At 44.9% G+C, this 24,921-nt stretch overlaps 2 protein-coding genes across 8 annotated transcripts in view; one reads left to right on the forward strand and one right to left on the reverse strand.

Moving 5' to 3' along the window:
• On the forward strand, positions 1-4,610 carry hspa13 (heat shock protein 70 family, member 13). 2 transcript variants are annotated; one of them, XM_029000254.1, is made up of 5 exons: positions 1-181; positions 911-1,251; positions 1,460-1,673; positions 2,957-3,124; positions 3,198-4,610. In XM_029000254.1, the coding sequence occupies exons 1-5, from the start codon at positions 157-159 to the stop codon at positions 3,746-3,748; spliced, it is 1,299 nt and encodes a 432-aa protein (XP_028856087.1). In that variant the 5' UTR covers positions 1-156; the 3' UTR covers positions 3,749-4,610. The 2 variants fall into 2 exon arrangements, with proteins under 2 accessions (XP_028856087.1, XP_028856086.1); XM_029000253.1 differs by lacking the exon at positions 1-181 and having other exon boundaries at positions 206-1,251.
• The window catches only part of gdpd5b (glycerophosphodiester phosphodiesterase domain containing 5b), a 26,653-nt gene continuing 6,260 nt past the window's right edge, over positions 4,529-24,921 (reverse strand). Inside the window, exons 2-18 of one of the 6 annotated variants that reach the window (XR_003751630.1) lie at positions 21,782-21,959; positions 15,977-16,080; positions 14,199-14,292; positions 13,710-13,769; positions 13,370-13,468; positions 13,098-13,191; positions 12,629-12,774; positions 11,368-11,450; positions 10,764-10,914; positions 9,325-9,546; positions 9,078-9,235; positions 8,846-8,993; positions 8,400-8,482; positions 7,560-7,574; positions 6,804-6,916; positions 6,116-6,320; positions 4,529-5,422 (exon numbers count right to left, since the gene is read on the reverse strand). Coding sequence is in view for 2 of the 6 variants with exons in the window: in XM_029000251.1 (XP_028856084.1) it covers positions 5,349-5,422; positions 6,804-6,916; positions 7,560-7,574; positions 8,400-8,482; positions 8,846-8,993; positions 9,078-9,235; positions 9,325-9,546; positions 10,764-10,914; positions 11,368-11,450; positions 12,629-12,774; positions 13,098-13,191; positions 13,370-13,468; positions 13,710-13,769; positions 14,199-14,292; positions 15,977-16,080; positions 21,782-21,898 (1,761 nt within the window). In the remaining 4 variants the exon portion in view is untranslated. Of the gene's footprint in view, positions 5,423-6,115; positions 6,364-6,803; positions 6,917-7,559; positions 7,575-8,399; positions 8,483-8,845; positions 8,994-9,077; positions 9,236-9,324; positions 9,547-10,763; positions 10,915-11,367; positions 11,451-12,628; positions 12,775-13,097; positions 13,192-13,369; positions 13,469-13,709; positions 13,770-14,198; positions 14,293-15,976; positions 16,081-21,781; positions 21,960-24,921 lie in introns of all 6 variants that reach the window. The other 5 variants (XR_003751628.1, XR_003751631.1, XR_003751629.1 and 2 more) reach the window with 5 other exon arrangements.

A 24,921-nucleotide genomic window follows, 5' to 3' on the forward strand; every position in this document is an offset into this window, starting at 1 on the left:
CAGAAGCCCCCACGACACTGATGTGCTGACGTGTAGCTCCATGTGTATCCACGTCACGAAACACCGGTTACTGGAAGCCAAGGGAAAGTACACTGGCTTGTTGGGGAGAGAGGAGGGTTTTTTTTTCTTTTCTGCTTCTTGGTTGCAGTTATCTAAATGGCCGGAGAAATAGCCTCTGTCGGTGAGTGTCGCTTTTGAAATCAGCGCTGCCTTCCCAATGCTAAAGCTTGTTAGCCGCCCGCTAGCTAACACAGCAGTTCCTTAGCAATACGGTTGTACGGACTTCCCACTTGTCGTGAGCCGTTGCGTTTTTGTATTTTGCACTGAAGTTATTAATGCTCTCCTGTGTTTAGTGTTTTAAACTGTGAGTTTTGCACCAACCGTCTGTTCCGGGATCCAGATGTTCACGTACAGTTCCTGGCTTCAGCACATCTGCCCCCGGCGACCACCATGCAGCGACACAAATATCAAACCCTCACTATGAATTCCGAAATTCTCTCCCCGCTCATTTTTACTCTTCTGAATTCCGTGTTTTATCTAATGCTTGGGCATTTACTGCAAACACACATTTTTCATGCAAAGAACTATTTCACAATGTTTCACAGCCTTCCGTTTGTAAACTAGAACGTCAAAAACGTAGCAAATAAGTAAACATTGGGAGACCTGGAATAAAAAAACTCGTTGTGCCCACTTGCATTATGAACTGGAACCATCAGTTTTTAATGGTTCACTTTCTGACGTGAGTTTTCGACAGCAAGTGATCCGATTAATTGAAACCGTCTGGGGACTGTTCAGCTATAAACTTTCTGTAATTATTGTGCGTGAAAGCCCCGCCTGGACAGGAAGGGTCTGTCTATGAATGGGAACGTTGTCCAGTCTGTGGTCTCTGATAACCCCGATTGCCCTGCAGGCTCGGTCATCCTCGCTCTGTTCCTGGCTGGTTATTTGGGTCAGCAGTATTTGCCGCCACCCGTGCCCAAAGTGCTGGGTCTGGACCTCGGCACCACTTTTTGCTCCGTGGGCGTGTTCCACCCGGGCACCGGCGAGGTGGAGGTCATAGCAGATAATGAGGGCCGGCAGAGCATCCCCAGCCTGGTGTCTTTCACCGCCACCGAGGTCCATGCCGGGCACGAGGCCCAGGACCTGGCAGACAGCAACCCTCAAAATACCATTTATGACGCCAAGAGGTTCATAGGGAAAGTGTTTGAGCGTGACGCCTTGATCCAGGAGAGTGGCCGATACCCATTTCAGGTAAATTGCAGGTGAAGCCAAGTCTGATGAAATTGTTGAGAAAAATGCTTTCTATTCATCTACAGAATTCTCTGTAAATTGATTTAAAATATGAAATATCCCTTAAAAGAACATATAGAAGCCTTCTTCTTATTAAGTTTGCTGCTTTATTGAATATTATTGACATTGCGAAATAAATCACGAGACGTACGCGATCACTTTTCACCAGGTCGTAAACAACAACGGAAGTGCAGAGTTCCTCATCACGACAAATCGTACGTTCGCCGTCACACCCGAGTTCATCGGCTCGCGCCTCCTGCTGAAGATGAAGAAGATGGCGGAGAAGCACCTGGCCGTGCCCATCGACAAGGCCGTGATCTCCGTGCCGGCCGAGTTTGATGAAATGCAGAGAAATTACACGGTCAGAGCTGCGAACCTGGCAGGTGGGACTGCTGGTACCTACTGTTACACGGCATCATCGTAATATATGTTGATATGAAAAACATTTCCTTGCGTTATGTGCTCCTCTGGGCAAACTTGGACAGGTTGGGGACTTTTATAGTGAAAGTGTTTTTTTTTTTTTTTTCGTCATTGTGATCCAAACCACAACGAAATGTGTCCTACCTTTACATTTACAGCATTTACCAGACGCCCTTATCCAGAGCGACTTACAGTCAGTAGTTACAGGGACAGTGTTCCCCTGGAGACACTCAGGGTTAAGTGCAATTAAAGGTCCCCTATTGTGAAAATTTCACTTTGGGAGATGATTTAACATTAATACGAGTTCCCCTAGCCTGTTTATGGTCCTGCAGTGGCTAGAAATGGTGATGGGCGTAGAGATGCTCATAGGGTCAGATCTGGAATTTGTCCCTTGTCCCCACCAACAGTCGTGGCTTTCAAATTGGGTGTAAAAACGAGAGCAAAAGTTTTTTTTTTTTTTTTTCCCCATCACACGAGACTCTGGAGAACCAGTGGGTTAATTTTATTTAGGGAGCAGCGTGTGGCGACGGTACCTTGACCAATGGGGCCCTTTGGTTATGAGTCCACTTCCTTACTTGCCAGTTGTGTAGGGTTATGAGTTATATTTAACCTATATTTCAGTTCATCTGTATACCCAGGTACTGTTTGATCTGTAGTAATAATTTTTTTATAGGAATCTCAAAAAAGGTTATTTCAATGGCAACTGGACTTGTTTGGTTCCTTGACAACGTTTCGCCCTTCAGAGAAACGTTGTCAAGGAACCAAACAAGTCCAGCTGCCATTGAAATAACCTTTTTTGAGAATACCATGGATGACCTGGATGACTGAGAACGTTCACACACGTTTTATAGGAAATGCTCGTCCAGAATGAGTGTAGAGCAGAAGCCAGATTCTCAAAACAAAACTAGCTGGATTTACATTTACATTTACAGCATTTACCAGACGTCCTTATCCAGAGCGACTTACAATCAGTAGTTACAGGGACAGTCCCCCCCTGGAGCAATTTAGGGTTAAGTGTCTTGCTCAGGGACACGATGGTAGTAAGCGGGATTTGAACCTGGGTCTTCTGGTTCATAGGCGAGTGTGTTACCCACTAGGCTACTACCAGCATATGTTCCTGCAAATACCAAAAATACATACTTTAGTTCAGATTGCTCCTTAAATGTGCATCTACCAGGGGTTCTTCTGCTCCAGTCCTCATTGCACATTTAAGTCCATGATCTAACAGTGTTCCTGCTGCGTTTAGGCCTTGAAATCCTGAGAGTCATCAACGAACCTACCGCTGCTGCAATGGCGTACGGGCTGCACAAGGTGGAGGTGTTCAACGTGCTGGTGGTAGATCTGGGTGGGGGCACCCTGGACGTGTCTCTGTTGAACAAGCAGGGGGGCATGTTCCTCACCAGAGCCATGGCAGGTAGATCACCGTTCAATCTCCACCTCGTCACCGGCACGGCTCTTCTGGTTCATCTGTTCCTCTCTCACTTTAGGTAACAATAAGCTGGGTGGGCAGGACTTCAGCCAGAGGCTGTTCCAGTACGTCGCGGAGAGGGTCCGGCAGCGGCACGGCATCCAGCCCACCCTGAAGGAGGACATTCACCAACTTAGGCTCGCAGTAGAGGCAGCCAAGCTCAACCTGACCTCCAAGCCCAGTGTTGAGGTCCGAGTGCCGCTGCACCTTCAGACTGAGGAGGAGAAGGTCGTCTTCCAGGAGCTCATCACACGGGACCTGTTTGAGGACCTTAATGCCGACCTCTTCAAGAAGATCCTTGCCCCCATAGAGACTGTGCTGGCTGAAGGCCGCCTGAACAAGGAGGACGTGGACGAGATCGTTCTGGTTGGTGGATCCACGCGAATCCCGCGCATTCGCCAGATCATCAGCGAGTTCTTCGGGAAGGAGCCCAACACGTCGGTGGACCCCGACCTGGCAGTGGTGACCGGTGTGGCCATTCAGGCCGGCATCATGGGGGGCTCCTGGCCCCTGCAGGTCAGCGCCATGGAGATCCCCAACCGGCACCTACGAAAAACCAACTTCAGCTGATTTGGGCCACGTCATGACTTCACTGACTTCATTTATCACTCTTTCTTTTAATTTAACCATCCAGTTAATGAAGGTGAAGACAGATTACCGTAAATCCAGAGTTTTTGTTACTCGCGGTTTCTTCAAGGGAACCGCTGCTGCTCTCCCAGCACAGGCCAGATTAGATGAACTGTCGGTTTTTCTGAACATCGTGGTTATAGTACGTACGGCATCTTCATCATGTTCCTCACTTAAGAAACCCAGAGCATGTATCATTCGGAACACAAGCGTCAGATATCGAAACTGTACTAAAGTGGTTAGGTTTAGGCTCGTCCCACTGGTCGAGGACCACGCGACGGAGGCCAGTTACTGGCGAGATAGATAAATAATAATAACCTGTTATGTTGTATTTATTTATTTATGCACAGCGCTCGGTTTGGTTTACGCGAGGAGCTTCGCCGCCCAGCCACACGTCCTGCACTTTAACGGAGCGTTTCTCGTCCTCTCTCCTCGGACTGATGGTCTGCTTTGTAGATGGTTTATGCAAGGACCAAAATTAAGAGACTGTATATCCTTTTTTTGTGTGTGTGTGTGTGTGTGCGCAATTACAAGACTGTCGGGTGTCCCTCCAGAACGCCACAATATCGTGTATTATACTTTTCTGCCACATTGTCATCAGGAGGAACCTAATTTAATACAGCATTTTTGTCATTTTCATAAATGAGACCACTGAAGTCATGCCAAAGTTCTGCGGCGCTGCCTTGCGTTCTGTTAGAAGGAAAGAGTCAAGTGAAACGTTCAGAAAGGAAAATGGATTTTTATATATTTTTTTTTCTTACTGGACCCCGTTCATGTAAATAAACATTCGACATTTCCAGCGTTAGTGATGCATGTTGTTAATTTATCAGAGTGACAAAACCACCTGCATACACATCAAGTTGGTTCAGTAATTTAAAGAGGCAACAGTGGTCCGTTTATCATTTGGCTACAGTTCTGATTTAATTCCGTCATATTACAGGAATCACGCAGAACCCAGCAGAATCACATCAGGATATACGGTCCAAAAAAAGAAAAAGAAATAATATAATAATTATTACAAATTCATGAATATTCAAGTCTTAGTTTCAGTACAGTTATGCTCCTATGCACAGAACTATATTAAATAATCATCACTTCACATCAGAGGCAAGACCTGCTTTATTTTCCTCTTGTTGGGTTCAGACACAAGGCAGTAAAGACGGAGATTCCCAGACTCAAGTGTTGAGTGTAGCAGCACAAATCACTGTAAATTTATTCCTCAGCAGAATAAAAAAAAAGAAAGAAAAATAAAAAAAATATATTAACTATATGCATGCTTCAGGGCAACACTTAGAAACAGTGCAACGTTTGCACCAAGTAAAACCAGAAATTCACAATATGTAATAAACAAGTCTTAAAATGATAAAAGCATCGGGGGAAATAAAACATTTGTAAAATGTACATAATATTGGGCGGGGCCCGTTTGATTTACAGCAGTTCATTGGCCAGTGAGCAGCGCAGAGGACCATGGGAGAAACGAGCCTGTCCTCGCTGTGCCACACAAGTGCTGCTCAGTGGGTACGTCAGGGCCGGCTGCCCGCGGTCAGTGGGCGATGCCCCGGTTGGTGTAGCAGTCGAAGTCCGTGTCCTCGGTGGAGCCGACTCCGTTGCTGACCTCTGCAGGACGAACATGGACAGGAGTCATTCGAGAGATCATGGGAAAGTGCAGATTCGGGCTTCCCAGTCTTTCATCTTCCATGAGACTGAACCGGGGTCAAAAGGGGTCATCACAGGACCAATACGCCACACTATAACCTACCACCACCAGATCAGCCCTCCAGAGTGAAAGAGTGTGAACCCTGAGATGCAGTGCAGACTGATTCCACACACATATATACATATATATATATATATATTTTTTTTTTTGCTATGTAATATCATTAGCACAGATTTGCTCACAGTAGTGTGCATTTCAGCACTTCCTCATATTGCATGGGGGTGGCCAGCGAGCCCACCTATGACCAAGATGACCACACAACCCATGAATTCCTCCAGAGTCCCTCCAACCAGTTATTCTTACAATGTGAAGTGTACTGTAATTTAAATTCTTAAAACCTGCTTTAATCCAGCACTTATTGAATGAACATTTTATATACATTTGATACTTAAATATATGCAAACCTACATATAAAGTAGTATTTATGTTTACTATGTTTATTATTTATGGCAAATATCTCAAATATTCCCGACAATAAATCAAAAATCACAAATCACAGAAACGTGTTCAAAATACAGAAAGTCAGTACTGGAATAGGGCATTTTCATTTCACACACACACACACACACACTCACACTCACACTCACACTCACCTCCCCACTGCAAGCAATGAGGCCCGTTAGCGAGCGAACACTCAGAATGCTTTCCAACAGGAGATGGCAGGCAACAAGAGGCAGGCAAAAGTGAGGGATGGAGTGGAGGATGGGTGGATGGATGGATGAATGGAAGGATTCGGCTGAAGACGAGGAGCAGGAGTCACGTGCTCACACCCAGCGTGAGCTTTCTACTGCAGCCGACCTTTGGGGTTGGGAACATTCAGAGACACTCATAGAGAGGCAGGCTACAGACATGCAGACACACACACACACACAACACACAGATACAACATGCCATGAGTGGAACACACAAGCTCTGGACACACACATCACTGCGTAAACGCACACAGAAAAAAAACATGGGCACACAGGTGAAACACACACACACGTCAGTAACAAGGCAAGAGATGTGGTGTTTCCAAAACTCTACAGTATCCAATCGGTCATGACAGAGAAGTAAGGGAGGAGGTCCAGGGAGGAGGTGAGAGAAGAAGTTGAAAGAGGAGGAGGCTGTGGTTGGGAACGCCGGTGTCAAGAGTAGTGTGCTGATGGACATGGAGAGAAGGGAACGGAGCGACAGGCCTGCAGCTCGGAGAGGAGATAGAACATCAGATGGGGACGTGGTGGAAGGTGGAGAAGATGAGGTCCAAAACACAGGACTACTCTTTCTCACACACACACTTACCAGAGAAGATGAGCTTCTCTTTCATGATGTTGACCTCACGGCTGGACCTCCTCACTGCCGCACTCAGCATAATCTGCTCAGGGTTGTAGCTGTGCATCCCACTCATCCTCCACCTACACACAGTCAGCATGTTTAGTCATGAGTCCCCCCCTCGACATCTCTGACCTTCAGGAGGTCACACGTGGCCACATGATCAGGTGCTTCCACTACGCTCAGTGAAATCCATAAGTCCGTGTTAACATGTGTATAAAGGAATATGTAAAAGGAAGCGAATCTCACCCTGCAGCTGATTTTTATTAAAAAAAAAAAAACACATTATTGGAATATTGACCATCCCTAATAAGCAGTAAGTGCTGTTCTAACGGTGGACCCTCGAGAGGTGAAGGACTCCGACCCCGCCTACTGCAAATAATCCTGACCTAGCCATTCTAGTAATTCTAATACCAATATTGATGCATGCATAATAATTTACAGTCCAGAAGTCCAACGAGTAAAGACATTGCTGCACTGGTGAAAAGTGGGGGAACAGAGCAGAATGTAAGCAAATCTCAAGTTTAAAAATAAAGCAGAAAGCAGACAATCTCAGAAATTGAAGGAGGAAATACACAGATGAGTAAAAAGAGAGAGAAATTACATATAAATATATATATGCACAGAAAGAGAGATTGAGAAAGAAAAATAGAGCTAGAAAGGTAAAGCGGCGTGAGTGAGACGGGGAAGAAAAGCATCATGGGTCCGCGGAGGCGGCCAAGTTACCTGATCATGTGAAAGCTGAGAGACCAGAATGCAGCAGGACAGGGGCATGCACACCAGGCAGAGAGAGGGAATAGGAAGAGGAAGAGGAACAAGAAGAGAAGCAAAAAAAAGGAGGGGAAAAGGCAGAGGAAAGAAAACAGATCAGTTATTTAGCCAGACAAGCAGCAGCACTTCGCAGAACAACCGGCCCCCGACCATCAAGCTGCTCATCCAATTAGGATTCAAAAATGGCTTCCAACATGTAGTCTCTGCAAAGACAACACTAGACCGTACACTTGCCTGAGAGGCGTCCTTCAACATCTTACTGTGTACAGGCTGTGATTATGGATCAGGTGACTGATCTTTCTTTAAATTATTATATCTGAAAATAACCTGAACTGTGAACATTCAGGTCATACAATTCTTACACAATCTAGCCAAGGATGCTGTTTTTTCGTGATCTACTTCCTCTCTGACTAAAGAGATGAACCAGACCTCAGATTTGCTGTGTGCGTGTCAGTAAATGAATGTAATTCAAGCACAAGTGTAATAATTAGACGATTAAATGTGCTCAATTAATACGGGTACGAACACAGCACAACAAAAAACATGTTTTTCTCTGGCTGTTACAGAGACAGGGGAATCTGACTGGAATCATTAACAATGATATAGATTTATGTATGGAGTGAGAGAGAGAGAGACAGAGAGAGATATTCAGATGTCCTCAATAACAGGAACCGGGACAGAGAGGAGTAAAAGCCAGTCACAGGATGGCTCTGAATCTGCTGACTGGGCACAAATGCCCACTCGTTCAGACCACTGACTACAGTCAACTTGGGTGGATTTAAAAATGCTTCTTACTTTTGGAATATAAATATTGCCAAGACTAAAGCGAAGGAGACGAGGTCTGCAGTGATCCAGATTAAACCATACTGCTCCGGGCTCTGGGGGGGGAAGAAAATGCAGATTAGGGCTTTTCACCACTAGGTGACACTCTATCACAAGGTAACGCTGTGATTCACACATTTACAATGTTTTGTTTGCAGGTACGATTCAGAATTCTATTAAAATACATTTTATTCTATTCATAATCATACTACAACGTCCTGAACCAAAAACATTCAGTGTATGAACTTAAATCTGAGTTTTGGGGCAGTAAAATCATATCGAGGGGCAAACAGGAAGAGGCACAGAGACGACAGATGGTTGTTAGTAAATCTGTTGACCATCCCGAGTCTCATTTGGGATAGACCGTCTGTGTACACACACACACACACACACACACACCATACTGTGACACAACCTACCATTAGCCAAGAGGGCGAGTGCAGTTTTCTGAGGATGTGGGGGGCTTCAGAGGAGACCGAGGTCACCCCAGCGCACCACAGCAGGGAGTAGAGCCACAGCTCATTCACTCTGTACACAGTCGTGCTGATGTTGCTGCTGGAGAACTCACTGTAAATGAATGCACACCATGAACGGGTGGAACTGGACTGCTGTGTGAGGGTTGCAGGGGAGCACGTCAGACGAGGAACCCACCGAAGGTCCTGGCCGCTGAGCTGATTGTAGCGGAGCAGCAGTCTGCTGACCCCCTGCTGGTGGAGCGCCGGCGCTGGCTGCTTCTTCGTGGACGTCTGCTGGAAGCCCGGCGCCACCCTGCGCACCAGCTGTCTGTCCCGGTCCTCCACCCACATCACCTGCACCACAACGGGCAACATGATCGTTTCTGAGTAACTAAGCAGAAAAAACGCACTGGAAACCCTGATCACCCCGGACGCCCGCTGACCGCATGTTGTGGGATTCCGGACAGCCGTATGGTATCCAGGGTGTCGTTGATCCAGCTGTGGTGGTGGGGGTGGTCCGGTGGCGGCCTGCGCAGCGTTAGAAGCACTGAGCTGTCTGAGCTGACAGCCAGGTGCAGCATCCGCTCCAGGCTGCACACACTCTGGTTCCGTATCTGACGCAGGTCCTTAGTCGGCAGGGACTGAACGGTCCAGAAAGGATCATCCTGCAGCAGATAAAGAGAAAAAAATGAGACAGGCTATATACATACAGTACAGGCCAAAAGGACACGCCTTCTCATTCAATGTGTTTTCTTTATCTTCATGACCATTTACGTTGGTAGATTCTCACTGAAGGCATCAAAACTATGAATGAACACATGTGGAGTTATGTACTTAACAAAAAGTGGAGACCTGGCCTCCACAGTCACCGGACCTGAACCCAATCCAGATGGTTTGGGGTGAGCTGGACCAACAAGTGCTAAACACCTCTGGGAACTCCTTCAAGACTGTTGGAGAAGCATTTCAGGTGACGACCTCTTGAAGCTCATCGAGAGAATGCCAAGAGTGTTCAAAGCAGTAATCAGAGCAAAGAAACTAGAATATAAAACATGTTTTCACTTATTTCACCTTTTTTTGTTAAGTACATAACTCCACATGTGTTCATTCATAGTTTTGATGCCTTCAGTGAGAGACACACACACTATACTGTAGAGAGAGAGAGAAAGTATTTCAAAAGTATATCAGACAAATCTAACACTTACGCACGCACATGCATACACACAGCACTAAATACATTTTTAAAAAAAATGTTTTTCTTCGTCTAGCACTTTACAATTTTCGAGCATGTTCTTTTTCTAACAAGTTAGGCCTTATCAGGATTTTGTAAATTCGAAATCTATAGAAATCGAACGAGAATTGCTGGTGTCTTCCTCTTGTAAGTCGCTTTGGAAAATAAAGTAAAGTAAAGTAAAGAGAGACACACAAGTATCTAAACGTAAGTTTAACACCATGTCAGCAATCTATTACATCCGCCCAAGCCGGAAACTGAAAACAGTTTTCATCCTTCAGCCATTAACATGCTGAATCCTGCCAAGTGGTCAATCTGACCCAGTGCATGTTCCTGTTTACAATATAACACACTCGAAGTTGACATTGGATAAGGAACAAGTGCAATATGACGTATGAATGACTGGAAAAACATTGCTTTGTTGTTATGGACTATTTTGGACTTTACTCGCTTTTTATTTTAGTTTTAAATGGAGTATTTCTTTTATTTATTTTTCTGCCCTGGAAAGTTCACCAATGCTATAAATTGCTTAAATGGCAATACAGACTTGGAACTTGGACACATGCACATGTGTGTTCTTGCCAGGAAGGGCTCTGAAGGACATGTCCGACCAGGAAGCAGCGGGGATTTTAAGACTGTTAGACAACACTTTACCCTGAGGAACCACTGCCCAGCGTTGAGCCTCAGAAGATCAGTCCAATTGAAGAAGGAAGCATCGTCAAGTTGTTGCTCTGGAAACACTTTCTGTACATTTGTTGTCCTCCTCAGAGTCCGGTCACGCATCAGGAATGGCACACCGTCAAAGCTACAAACACACACATACCTTGAGTAAAAAGTGGTATGACCATAATAAAACTTGCCTACAAAGCTGTGGGTTGTGAAACAGCCTTTTGACATCCATGAGGACCCATAAGGTTGCAGAGCAGGACGCGCTATTATTAGCACCTCATTGTACAGCACAGCACTTTGTCATAACAGCACAGGAACCGGACTTAATGCCTGCAGTGACACGTGCTGGTTCCATCATGGTCTTTGTGCTGGAACCAACATGACAACAGACTGCACCAGCAGCTACATGGTCAGGCTGGATCTACTGAGGTTCTGGTTATTTATGTGGCAACCCATGGACTGTAACCCGTGATTTATAAGCTCAGCAGAACTACGCCGATAGTAAGGAGAAGTGGAGGAGTGGCTTAGCTGAACAATTAGCAATTCCATGAAACAGTCTGCTGTTCTGTGACATGACATGTCTGGGTACCTGACGGTGACGTGGGCTTCCAGGCCACTGATGTTGAGGCTCAGGGCTCTCTGAAAGGACAGGGCTGTATTCTCTGGCGCCAACTGGGAGAGCAAGAGTAACCAGAATCAGATCAGAAAATTTTATTTCCCAAATTCATTATACATCAAAAAAAAAAAAAAAAAAGACATCCATGGCAAGGATTGTGGCTGATAAACGGCTGTGGGTGGAAAGAAAATGTAAATCCTCCCCCATGTACAACTACAATGGAGAGGAATCACTGAGAGCCTCCAGGGATGCAGAAGGGCTCTTATTACACTGAAAAGAGTGGTTCGGAAACAGCAACACCGATTGGAGTAATGCATGGAATAAAGTACTGTGTTGTATTAAGTGGGGAAATATACTGCTGTAGAGGCCAGACTTTTCCAGCTTTTTAAGTAGTGCAAACAAATGCAATCTGCAAAACACTGTGAACTGTAGCATTTACGAGGAAGCATTAGTTAATCTATTGTATTAGCTGGGAGAAGGAATGAAATTTTAAAATAGTCATTATTGTACTTTAGATGATGCAAATACATTTCCAGGGTCTGTTCAGAATGTGCACCATATTTTGAGAAGTTGATGGAGTTGCTTTGAAATTGGCCTTTGCCCAAGGAGAATAAAGGAGAGGAGGTTACAGCTTCAGTTACAGGTGAAGGTGAGTCTCAATATCTGCCCTCTAGTGAATTTTTGGTACAATTAACCCCATCAGAATTGATCATGCTGTAGCTTGACTGAAAAAAAAAAAAAAACACATTCAGGTTTTGGCTAACTGCTAAGACCCACAAATACTACATGCATCTGTGTAGAGCACACAAACAGCTAAATATCAAATTTAATTCCTTCACGCTGCAGTTTGGAGCTACATAGCAGCTCTTTATTTGTGCACAATCAGGCCCTTAAGAAGGTCAGCTGGTTCAATTACCGCCAGTCATATATCCTGGATGACTTAGATCAATAACAGAGGGAATTATATCAATAACACTATCGGTACATGATGTTGCAGAGGCACTGACTTGTTTTTGTAAGCTGGACGGGGAAAAAAAAATCAATTGCAAAAAGGCCAAACCCAGAGGGTATCTCCCAGCTGATGTACACACATTTCCCCCTTTCTGCGAGCATGTCTCAACCAGACAGGGATTTTTGCACACACACCTATCAACAGCCTTAAGAGAAAGATGCAGAAGGTTTCACTTCTTCACGACACATGAATAAAAGCCATAAAAAGGCCTTCATCACCCACCATTGGTGCACCCTGGTAGCCGAATATTTGTGGGCGCCGTTTGAGAAGGTTCCGCTCCATGATGCAGGGGGAGGTGATGGAGAGAGGGACCAGGTAGAGCGTGAGCAGCACAAACAGGTAGATCAGCACGAGCAGCACCTGAAACCCTGAGAGACAAGGGCAGAGGTCAAGCAGCCACTCACTAATCCAATAAGCTAATCAATCATTAACATTGGTGATATGCATAAACGAAGGAATTTCAGGACACCTCCCTGTATCTGATAATCAGCGGCCATGCCAGGTGATCAATGGAAAGAGATCGGACTGAAGGAAATAGCATCACCCAGCGCGTCTCTGTCATGTCAGGGAAATGGTGATCTCATGTACGCCACATTAATTATTAAAGTCGCCTTTGCCATTTGACCTTTGACTGGTTAGATGGACGTAGCATTTCTGCAAGGACGGAAAAGGACAACGGCTGCTTACTTACTGGTTTTCTCTGCACGGGCAACCTGTCCTGCCACCAGCCAGGCCAGCCCTGTGACAGCCACCAGAGCACCAATATGGAGGAAGGGACCAGTCGCCTTGACAACACACAAATCACACCATAATTCATAAGCAACCAAAATCCAATGATTATAAACCTTATATTACTGTCAATTACAGCGTCTACAGTGTACAACACTGGTATTATTCATACACTTCAGTGTGTGTTACAGCTGTGTACAAGTGTGTGTCTGGAACCAGGTGACCCTCACTGACCTGCAGTGACATTCTGATGACGTCCCACTCCTCCCCCCACATCTGGCTAACAGATATGACCCCGACGATGGTGGTCAGCAAGGCAGCGGTCACTCCGATCTGAGAGGACAGACAGACAGACGTCAGTCTCACTTTGAAGAGATTTGTTTCTTCCTTCTCCTTATCTTTCTGCTGCATCATGGGAAAACAACATCCAAACACCAGCCCCTTCAGGGCAAAATGTCATCTGTGAAAGCGTTCACTAGGCTGCATTCTAACACAAGGCCAGCTGGTTTTTGGATAAAACCGGGCCTGGCTGCAGATATGTGTTTTATGAGGAAACAGAGACTTTCTGTCAAACCTTATGGAGCCAGTGCAGGTTCAGCTGTTGGCCCGCAGCGATGTGACACAGTGCTAGAGCCTAGAAAGAAAGAAACAAAATCAGCGCAGGGACAGGTATTCTGTGCTCTGCCCAAGCCGGGAAAACCATGCAATGTTATCAAGATAACCCTATTATTCATGACCCGAGACCATGTTGTACCAAACTGGTTTCTCTATATCATATCCAGCAACAACATGCAAAATCACACCTTGCAGACATTTTATTTTAGCATTTAAAAGCTACACGAACCAGGCTTTGTTTTAAATTCTTTGGAATACCAGTTATTAAAAAAGTCCTTGCCACCTATAAAAAAAAAAAAAAGACCTATAACTGGTAAATCCTTACTTACATTATATAGCTGGATTTGTATTTGTAGTACTAATCAGTGTAGATTATTTATAACTGAAGAGTTCTTTAAACCTAGAGTTTTTTTAATAAGATAAAACCTGCTTAAAAAAAAAAACGCACCGTGAGGAGTGTGATGTACGCGAAGCCGGCGGCGGTGGTGGCGACAATTGGCACGGTCCCATCGCTCCACTCCCCTGATGTGTTATATAAAAACCTGTAGAGCATAGAGAGGGGGGGGGGGGGGGTGAAGACGTTACACAACAAGCCCTGTTAGAAAAGAAGCCAGGCTGGCAGCTCTTGGCCAATCACAGAGCAGGAGATAAGTGAGATAATTGGGGCTCTGTCCCGGTGGTCTTTAGTGCCATGGTGCAGGAAGGAGATCTCAGAAATGCAATAAAGATGATCACGGTGCAAAAGACACAATTAAGGCTGAGCTGCAATAGATAAATGTCTCTAAACCTTTCCAGAGTCCAGACTGACCAGTTCTCCTCCACGTCAGCATAACAGAGCACAGAAAAAAAGGGAAAAAAAAAAAAAACAATAATCCTTCATTTATTATGATCTAAAGCAGCACCCCCGCTTAGAGGTTCTCTGTGAATTCAGACAAAATACGAAACCCGGGGGGGGTCACATCACGAAACCTCGAAACTAATTACATTCCAGGGCCTTATCAGGAATTCCACTGGAATGGGCCTTGGCTAGGATGGAATGCCATCAGGAGGTCACCAGCAGCCAAGGACCCATACAGATGCCCGCTGCACGAGCAGGACACGGACTCTAATCACCACGGCGGGGGCCAGGGGGCGGTGGGTGACATTGAATCGATGTGCAAACAGACGAACAGAGACTGGAGAGGATTGTGACCTTCAAACGTCCAGTCCAATTTCAGAGGAAAGTGATGTTTAAGTGATGTTACTGATCCTATCCACACAAGGGCTTCACCTACAACTATCACTTTTCTACTTCCTTTTCAAATTGAAATGAAATAACAATTTGAGTTTTGCACCATGGTTTCACAGTGTACTGTGTAAGCAGTTCAAACTGCAATTAAATCATACTTGTTCAGAAACGCCCAAATATGTTCTCAAGGATCAACGAAATTTAAGACCTGACTCAGTGTGAGGCATATAGTTAAGACAGAAAATAACAAAGATTTAATTAACAAACACATAAAGTAGTAATAAACATAATATACAATATTGTTCAAAATAATAGCAGTGCAATGTGACTAAGCAGAATAATCCAGGTTTATAGTATATTTTTTATTGCTACATGGCAAACAAGTTGCAGTAGGTGCAGTAGATTCTCAGACAACAAACAACACCCAGCATTCATGATATGCACGTGCTTAAGGCTGTGCAATTGGGTAATTAGTTTAAAGGTTGTGTAATCCGAAGCAGCCCAGAAATCAGAAGGTTGCCGGTTCGAATCCCGGTGTCTGCCAAGGTGCCACTGAGGTGCCACTGAGCAAAGCACCGCCCCCGTGATGGTTAAAAGCAGAGGGCACATTTCGTTGTGTGCACCGTGTGCTGTGCTGCAGCATTTTACAATGACAATCACTTCACTTTCACTTTCTGGTGGCGGTAAAAAAAATTCTGGTTAAAAAATAGTGACTGTGGCGGCCTGATCTGAGTAGAGCTCCGGTCCGGGTAGGAGATCGGCCTCGTCCACGTAGATGTTGGAAAAGAACGCACTCTGGGAAGCATGCCATGGGAAGCATGGAGAAAGGGCCTCTGAAGGACAAAAAGTCGATCCTAGTCGATCCCCAGAGTGGTCACATCACCTAAAGCTGCATGAATCTGCAGAAGAATCGACGGGCCACCTCCGACTGGAACCAAACCACTGTCAACAGAACTATAAAACTTAAATATAAAAGTTTTTGGATTGACACTACTCACCAGTTAAACTCATTGTAGTCATTGTGTGCCACCAACCAGAAGTAGAACCAGACCAGCAGAAGGCAGAAGGTGCAGAAGAGGATGAAGGACCACAAGCACTCCCACTGAAAAATAAAACGCACAGGTTACTACATCAACCGCCACAAATGGCCCCCTAGCATTCGAAGAGGGCCTTTAAATGTTTAAAAAGGTGGTAGCGTGGGACGCTATGTCACCGAGAGCATGAAATTAAAGTGACACTCTTATCAATGGAGAGTTTAGCTCACTTCATCACCTCAAAAGCTATAAGCCGTGTTACGTCACTTCTAGTGCTATTTTTAGCTGCTGTTAAAGAACCTCTGGCGTAGGTAGAGCCCCTACTGTCCCCAGAAGTGGATCAAGCATCTCTGAATATTTTTACCGCATAGGCCCTAAATACAGACGTTCTACTTCATCCTCAAAATGTTCTCGCTTCTGGTGGAGGCATGATATTTTGGGTCAAGTGTTGTCTTTAAATTCTCTTTCTCACATTCCCTTTATTACATTTCTGTCACTCTGATTGGTCAGTTTTAGTTTAAATGATCCTTTTGCCTGGTTTACTTTTTAATTCACTTATAATTGTCTGTTTTTGTAAATGTAAAATAATAATAAAGAAAAACATTCACATTACTATTCATATAAAAAATATTTCTCATCCAATTAGCTTTGCCAAATGAAAATGGCTTTCACCATAAAAAAAAAACTAACCAAATCCGGATCAGTTATACATAAAAAATGAGCTTTTGTAGACAGGTCAAGTCCCTAAACAGGCCAAAAGTCACCATAACACATACAGGCTGAAGGATTTGCGTAAAGCAGCTTAGACCAGGGGCAGAAGTCATGGAGCTCCAGCCAGGTTTGGGTTTCTCTCTCTCTCTTTCTCTCTCTGTGTGTGTGTGCAGACAACCTGGCATTGATGGGCATCTCTCATTTCCCCATGGAAGATCATGTGTTCAGGGCCTTCATGGGGCTCCTGCCAACCCGAGATGAGGCCGTGACGAAAGACCGGATTCTGTGGGACGCGCGCCGTAGATCACGCCAGTGGATTTCAGCGCATTTCGCTCCCAGGATGCCATTCAGAACTCCATCACAACACAAGGGCACACCCCCCCATCTCCATAAGCATGTAACATTTCACCTAGAGATGGCAAGTGGTTTGCAAAAAATCACACATGACAGCAGACTGCCGGTGAAAGGGTCACTGTGGGATTTTGACAGCAGATTCATTTCACCGGGCTCGGTCGTGCAAACAACACAGCCGGGTCAGACTTTTGTTTGTGAACAAACGAGTGCTGGATGCTGAATCAGCAGTGAAACGAAACGTTCCTGACGCACGCAATCGTGATGTATTATGGGAGTTGGCGCTCCTTGCTTAACACGGGAGCTGCAGTGCCGTAAGTTAGACTGTCGGCATTAGTCTTAAACCACACTGACTGCAATGGCTCTATAAACAGTGGAATAACAGGGTCAACGGAGGGTCTCGAATGATTCTCCTAAAACTGCATGCATATAAACCAGAGGGTAAATGTGTGAAAAATACAGCACAATTTATATACTTTAATCACATCACAGAAATAACCAGAGGGGTGATTTTCAATATCCTTCAATATCAACTACTGCCACATAAACATATATCAATTAAATCAAATTCAGAGCGCTTCCTTACAAGAAATTGGATCATTTTATCAGCAAATCACACCTTCATTCTTAGAAGCCTGATCTCATAATGGATTTGTTTATGCGTTTGGTTTTTTCCCCCCATCAGATAACTCAGTGCCGACCAATAAAAATGCCATCACACACAACAACTGGAAATTTCCGGAGACATTCTGAGGTGCATTGTTGAGATGAACCTGAGCCAACTGCAAATATCGATCATTCAAGTCATATTTTCAAACTCTAAGGAAGAGCTCCTCTTGCCACTAAGCATAATTTTGTAGGCATTCAAGAAGAGATTCCACTGGGGTGATGTAACACCGGATCCAGTCTGTCAAACCAACGCGAATTCAGAGAGATAGGCGAACATGAAATCCTATCCAGGCGCGTTATTTAGATCCAAAACTGATGAAGTGAATGAGTACATGCAGTACGAACATTACTACACTTCTGTGTGTGCGGGTTTCATCTATATCTACTTTGTTCCATCGTGCACTATCCACTCATCAACACACGCACTACTGATGAACTGTGCCCCTGAGCAAATATGAGTCGCATCCTCTGCAAAACAAAACCTGCCACTGTGGGTTTATTCCAAGGACAAATTATAGGGCACTGGATGCGGTAATGCTGGTCACCAAAAAGATTTACTACGACATCAATCCGCGTCATAGATATTTGCAACTTTGGTCTTTGTCACATCATCTCTCCTGCTATAGTTATAGCTTTCAGTGACTGTTTCCTTGTTGTTGACTTGTTTTTGGTAGGAATAAGCAGCTTATGCAAGTCTTTCATTAGATATTTGTACCCATATTGTCGCATTTTCAGTCAGTTGAAAACCCCCAAAGCAACACAGTGATTAGTGGGTATATTTATGGCTCATAATTATTACTTTCACTCACGTCACATGAGGATTGGTCACCTTTGTAAGACAGCGACTATGTCACAGAATTAGTAAACACCAACTACATAAAAAAGCAGGCATTAATCTTTTTTTCATCCAGTTGTATGATCCATGGCTGAAAATTAATGAAGAGTGCACCCCGCTGTTATGTCATGAAATAGATAGACAATATTATCCATATAAGTCACTAAGACCGATATAAAAGCAAAAAAAAATATTAAATGTGAGGGTACCTTTAAGACAAGGTTCCAGGAATCAACTGGACTGGAAATAAATGTTCTACCTGAACTCCATGTTAGGGCCAATGTTCCTGATGACACTGATATACTAGAAGCCATAATAAAATTTAATTTACCTGGAAGGCAGGTGCCAAGCAAAAATCTGTCATCCATAGACATCTCTGCCAGATGAGAGTGAACAACATAGTCCAGAGTAGGTCAATTACGGCCTACAAGAAGGGTATTGTACCATAAAACTGTGCATCGGGGGTACATATGGGGCAGAAAAAAAAACAGAGGTAAACACTGGAGGTCGTGATAGCAAACATGCTAACCGCAGCACTGATGTATCCCCAAAAACAGCACAGTGGGATAGTAAACACGTCCATGCGGATTCTGCTTACAAGCACTTCCGCTGAGACGATGCTGACGGCCGGACGTCACATTCTCATGAAGACCTTGTTGCCCAAAACACTGGGCTCTTTCAGCATTCCTAAGGAATGTTTAAGGCTTTAATGGCAAGTCTGTGCGGATGCGTTCTTTTGTCGAGACCCGCAATTACTGTGTGTGTAAACACGTCCCGCTGCCGGTGGGGAATTCTGGGAGAAAAGCGCCTGGTGACAGCCGGCGAGGATTAAATCGGGCAGGCCGGACGCACTCCAGATCACCTTGGAGGCCAGGGGGGGGATGATGGAACAAAAATTTCCCTCTGAAACTATTCTATTAAAAATTACATAAATCTAAGAATTTAAATTTGGAATTGGAACATATGCTCACACTCTCACAATAAAATATTCAGTTCATTGTAAAATTATGAATCTGGTTCTTTCGAATATCCATCCATTTTCTCCCATGGCTTTTACATTTACAATACGCACTTATCCAGAGTGACTAGTTACAGGGACAGTCCCCCCCCCCCTGGTAACACTCAGGGTTAAGTGTCTTGCTCAGGGGCACGATGGTAGCAGGTGGGTATTGAACCTGGGTCTTCTACTACCTCCCTACCGGCTTTTCCGGTCCAGGTCTGAATTCTGAGAAGCGTGGTGGATCCGATCCCTCCTACATCCCCCTGTTGGCAGGAGAACAGCGAGCTGTTTTAAAGACATGTAAAACATCCCCTGAGAGACTCTTGCATTACACCCCCACAACAAAGGGCACGATAAAAATAGCAGCCTGCAGTATTGACAAGGCGTCCTGGGTGGGTTGCGAGTCCTGCGCTGATCGGAGAACAGTACTGTGCGAAGTGCGTTATAAGAACCTTTTGCTGCATTTTTGAGACGCATCGAGCATGTACTTCTGCAGGGGAAAAACGCAGCCTGAGGTCGTACACACCGGGGATACCAGACTGGGCAGCTGATTGGCTGCTTCCCTCGGCAGGTCAGCCGTATCGCAGCTTGACAGCCAAAGCCGAGCTGGAAATGCTGACGGGGCTGCACCACCGGAGGCCAGCGGCACTCAACAGGAAACGGGACTGGCAGCTCAAATTCCACCCCATCGAATTTTTGTGGAAAATCCATATCGTTTGCATTCATCAGGTCAATGCGTTTCATTCGCCATCCGTTCGTCCAGAGCTGCAAAGGATTCTGGGTCATTTAGATTTGGAAGGGGAACATTTACCCTCCAGATGCTGATGGATGTAGTAGACCACGCCCTCTCCTGCCTTGCTGCTGTACATAAATCAACCCTCTGCTGACCGACCTTTTTTTTTTAGGCTGAAGCAAGAGCGATTTTCAGAGCAAGAAGCACTTTCGCTGGCGGCTTGGCACGATGAGTCCCAGGAAGGCAGCATCGCTCTTCTCACGCTCTTCTGACAACACCGAAGACCTGACCACGCTTGCACAACAGCCACAACGCCTACATGTGTGTAGCACACCCGCATTTATTAATATCTGTTACACGTGCTGCAATATAGACACCCTCGGAACGTTCCCGGCACTATGGTTATAGCTTGTGTGTTCACCCATAAGAGAGGAATTAAGACTCGAATTTTACTCAAGTGGCCCATTAAGGAAAAGGACTCGGTGACAAATCACTTGTACAAGGACCAAGACCCAGCATATGGACGGACATGTCCAGTAGATTAAACAAGCATTTAACATATCTATAATCCAATGGGACGCAGGTGCTTTGGGGGCTGATGCCATCAGGGAATGAATGTACTAAACAATTATGTGTATTTATATTAAAAAGGAACAGTACAGGGGCTAGGCATGAATCAATTTGACAACATCGCTCAGAAAAAAAATGACAATTAAATTAGCCACAGACAAATTTGGCCGTTGATAGTTGTCACCACATGTTTCGTAGTGTAGGATGAGGCATAAAAAGAGGCACAGAATTTATCAGACGCTTTGTTGAACAGGAGGGGGCACTTACATTATTATCATATTATATCATAATGACGGCAGCATGCAAATTCTCATTAAAGAGCAGTGCTAGTAGTGACTGTGGCTGCCTGACCAGTGTACAGTTTCATGCTGCGCAGTCAAATTTGAAATTTGGTCAACTTTGACCGCTGCATGCCGTGACGTATTTTCGTGCAACGTTTTTGACGCATTTGACCGCATTTGGTCCGAAGGCAGCTTTAGACTTGCTACAATGCCACGATCACCTGACGCCATGGACGTCTGGACCAGGCGTTTTTCAGCTAAATTCAACAATAATATGGAGGATATCTTGTGCACAGAACCAAGAAACGAGAACATGAAGAAACACAACGACGTGCTTACAGAACATTTTTCCCAGTTGAGGACCAATGTCAGAATGCATTTCTATTGAAATACAAGAACATTCACAACTGTGTGAACCGTGGCTTTACCATCACACCCCCAAACATATGCGTTCTAATAAGGGAAAATTCACTTTTTTTTTTCTTAAATAGAACAGAATTGTTTTCTGTTGCCAGAGAGACAGATGGGACTCTCATATCCTGCGTTCTTAGCGTTCCCGTCCTCGCCCACTTTCCCCCAGACGGCCTGACAGCGAAAGGGTGATTTAAGCTCCCCTCACCTTGGTGGTGTCATCATGTGACCGCTGGTACCGTTTCCATCGACAGCCGTAGATCCCGGTCAGACACGACAAGCACAGCTGTCTCTCGTACACCTGCAGGGGTTGGTGTCTCACCATGCTCCTTCAGTCCTTCGGCCCCGCGCCTGCCGCACTAACATCCCATTGAGGGCGACGGATCCTGGGAAAACGGAAAAGAAAGCTTAACGTGGGCAGAGTTTTTTTTGCACTGTTCAACAGAGAAAGAACAAGTGAGAAGCAAGTGCCAGCTCCAGGAAAACCGCTTCGGAACTGAATTAGAAAGTTCATATATATCCGAAAATACGTTTTTACGAGTACAGTCTCCAGGGTGATCGGGGCCATGCTGAGCTAACCAGCGCTGCCTCCGCGCTTCGCTCCTCACCTCACCTCATTGCGGTGGGACAACAGGGTCATAGTACCAGTTACTGGAGAGCCAAGTCTGATCATAGTGGCTAATACATTTTTTACACTTTCATTTAGCTCATGGTTAGGTTCCGTTCAATACCACGCTAATCCAAAAAAAAAAAAATTGTAACAATAAATCAGCTGCTGGTAATGTTGTATTTCAGGAAATATCATTTTATTGAGTATAATGAGAGTTTCTGCGTGCCACGGGATCTCAGAACATGGCGCTTCCTGGGTATTTGGTTAAACGGCATGCTTGACAGGGTCTGGTTCTAGACGCTAATTACACCCATCTGGGGGGTGTGTGTGTGTGTGTGTGTGTGTGTGTGAAATCTCTTCACAGGGCTGAGCTTCCTGTAATTAAAGAAAATGATCCAGTAACATGGACACCAACCAATTGGGGGGCAGTTGGGTGGCTGTTTCATATCCTATGCACCTATGCACACCATAAACAGAACATTTATAAAATAACTACAGAAGTGCTACAGAATTTCAAAATATTTCTCATCTCCCATCGTATCTCATTTTTACTGAACCATGAGGCATTCTTAAATTCCCAGGGATGGAAAAATGAATACGAGTTCTTTTTATTATTCTGAATAATATCAGATTTTATACTAGAATGTCAGAAGATGAAGGAGGGAGGCCAAATAACCTCCAGAACCGAGTTCACATGCGGGTCATTGAAACATGGAGCGGGGTACCTGCGTATAGATTTTAAAACAAGTCAGATAGCGGCTCTCCCAGATAAGCATCAGCCGCACTTCTACAATTCCTCCTCCACTGGGTTGGCGCAGGAACTGGGAAGTCTGCTTTGTGTCAAAAATGTCAGATGCCGAAAAGTGCTAAAACTTGGAGAAACGGAGGAGGATAAACAGATCTGTTAAGCAAATCAGATCATGACAGGAGGGTCCTGGGGTTTACAACTGACTATCCTGTGGTTGAGCCGTTCCTGGGTCATTCAAGGTCAGGCTGTGGCAATTGGCCTAAATAAGTTTCACAATTGTGTCTCAATAGAAACGTTTGTCTTCAAAATACACTTATAATCATACAGAACGTACAGCGTGATCATACTCCACCACAGTATCGATCAAAAAAATTACTGGCTCAGGTATAGGTAATAACGTACAATTAATAACACCAATATATTCAACAAAACTTTTGTTTTTATGTTTTTATTCAGGCAGTAGCACTGCAAAGTATTTTTAAATTCTGGTGACATTTTAATGGTGGTGTAGAGTAGCTGTGATATGAAGTTCTATTCTTAAATATATTAAATGCACAATATTTGAAAATTCTCAGCTTTGAGAAACTGAGCACTAATGGAACTAATGAAACTCTGTCTGAAAAGCTGACGGCGAGGGGAAGAGGGCATGGAAACTCGTGCCACTCTATGACTGAATCCTTTTTAAGCAACAAGCTGCTGCTAGAATTTGGTCATAGTAAATCACGAAGCGCCCTGAAGCCACATTCCTCTGATTGATGCACCAAAGCCGTGAGCTTAGGAGAAAAAAAAAATTCCCATCACCTGCCCACAGAAGCTAAGAAAGCGAGCAGAGGACAGAGATATTTGCAGGCATAACAACAACATTTCGGGGAATGACACTGGCCACGCCCCTGACTTTACCCGGAATAAAAAAAAAAAAAAAACCTGTTAACACACCCCTGGCAAAAGAGAGACTTGAGAGTCAAATGAAAACAGGCAACAATTCCACATGGATGAAAACATGGATGGAGTGTCCCTCTGTGCCGACCGGCACTGTTGCATAAGCCCTGGGAGAGCCAGAGGTGCGGTGATAAGGATTAGCCAATGTTGATATGATCCAGTGGTGAAATACGGTTATCGCAGGCACGTCTCGCTCCGCATGGGAACCATTCACTTACGTAAGTCAGGCACGAATTTTGGGAACATCTGTTGATAATAGGCCATTTGTAATAGACAATTATGGCACACTGTGCCATAATAAAAAAAGGACAAGTGTTAGCGCTACATTCAGTAGACATGGGACAAAATGAAAAGCAGAAGGGAGGATTTGTTCCCATGGAGACAGTAGTAAGATATTTCACACGGCAACTGTGATTCATGGGTTCTGATACCCCCTGAAATTAATCTGGACGTGCGTCCCCTTAACGGTGGAGTGTAAAATCCCTTTAGGACTCGTCCAGGTCCGCGGTGAAACAGAACGGCGGCCAGTCTGTTTTTCTGCTCGCTCATTTCCCGTCACAAGGAAAAGTCTCCTGGTTGGAGGAAACGCTTCAGCACTTTCGGCAATGAAGAGTCCTGGTGCAACACCAGAACCGCTCCACCAGTGGGGTCACAGAGGCACAAGGACATTTTACATTTACAGCATTTTATCCAGAGCGACTCAGTAGTTACAGGGACAGTCCCCCCCTGGAGACACTCAGGGTTAAGTGTCCTGCTCAGGGACACGATGGTAGTAAGTGGGATTTGAACCTGGGTCTTCTGGTTCATAGGTGAGTGTGTCACCCACTAGGCTACTAGCACCCAAGGACAGTTAGACCCAATCAGAGAAATTGTCTTCCTCGCCAATCCCCTTCTATCGCAGGGCCTCGGCGCGTTGCTCATGCTTTTGTTAGCAAGTCTTTTTTATTTTTCTTGACCTCTCCCTTCCTCCTCCGCGTCTTCAGTCCGTGTTTCTCCTCTCACCTCTTCGGCGCAGAAACAGCTGGCCGCTCCGCACTCCTCCGCCTCGCAG

The sequence above is a fragment of the Denticeps clupeoides genome, chromosome 13 (genome assembly GCF_900700375.1).
Source record: "Denticeps clupeoides chromosome 13, fDenClu1.1, whole genome shotgun sequence".
In the NCBI taxonomy this organism is placed as follows: domain Eukaryota; kingdom Metazoa; phylum Chordata; class Actinopteri; order Clupeiformes; family Denticipitidae; genus Denticeps; species Denticeps clupeoides.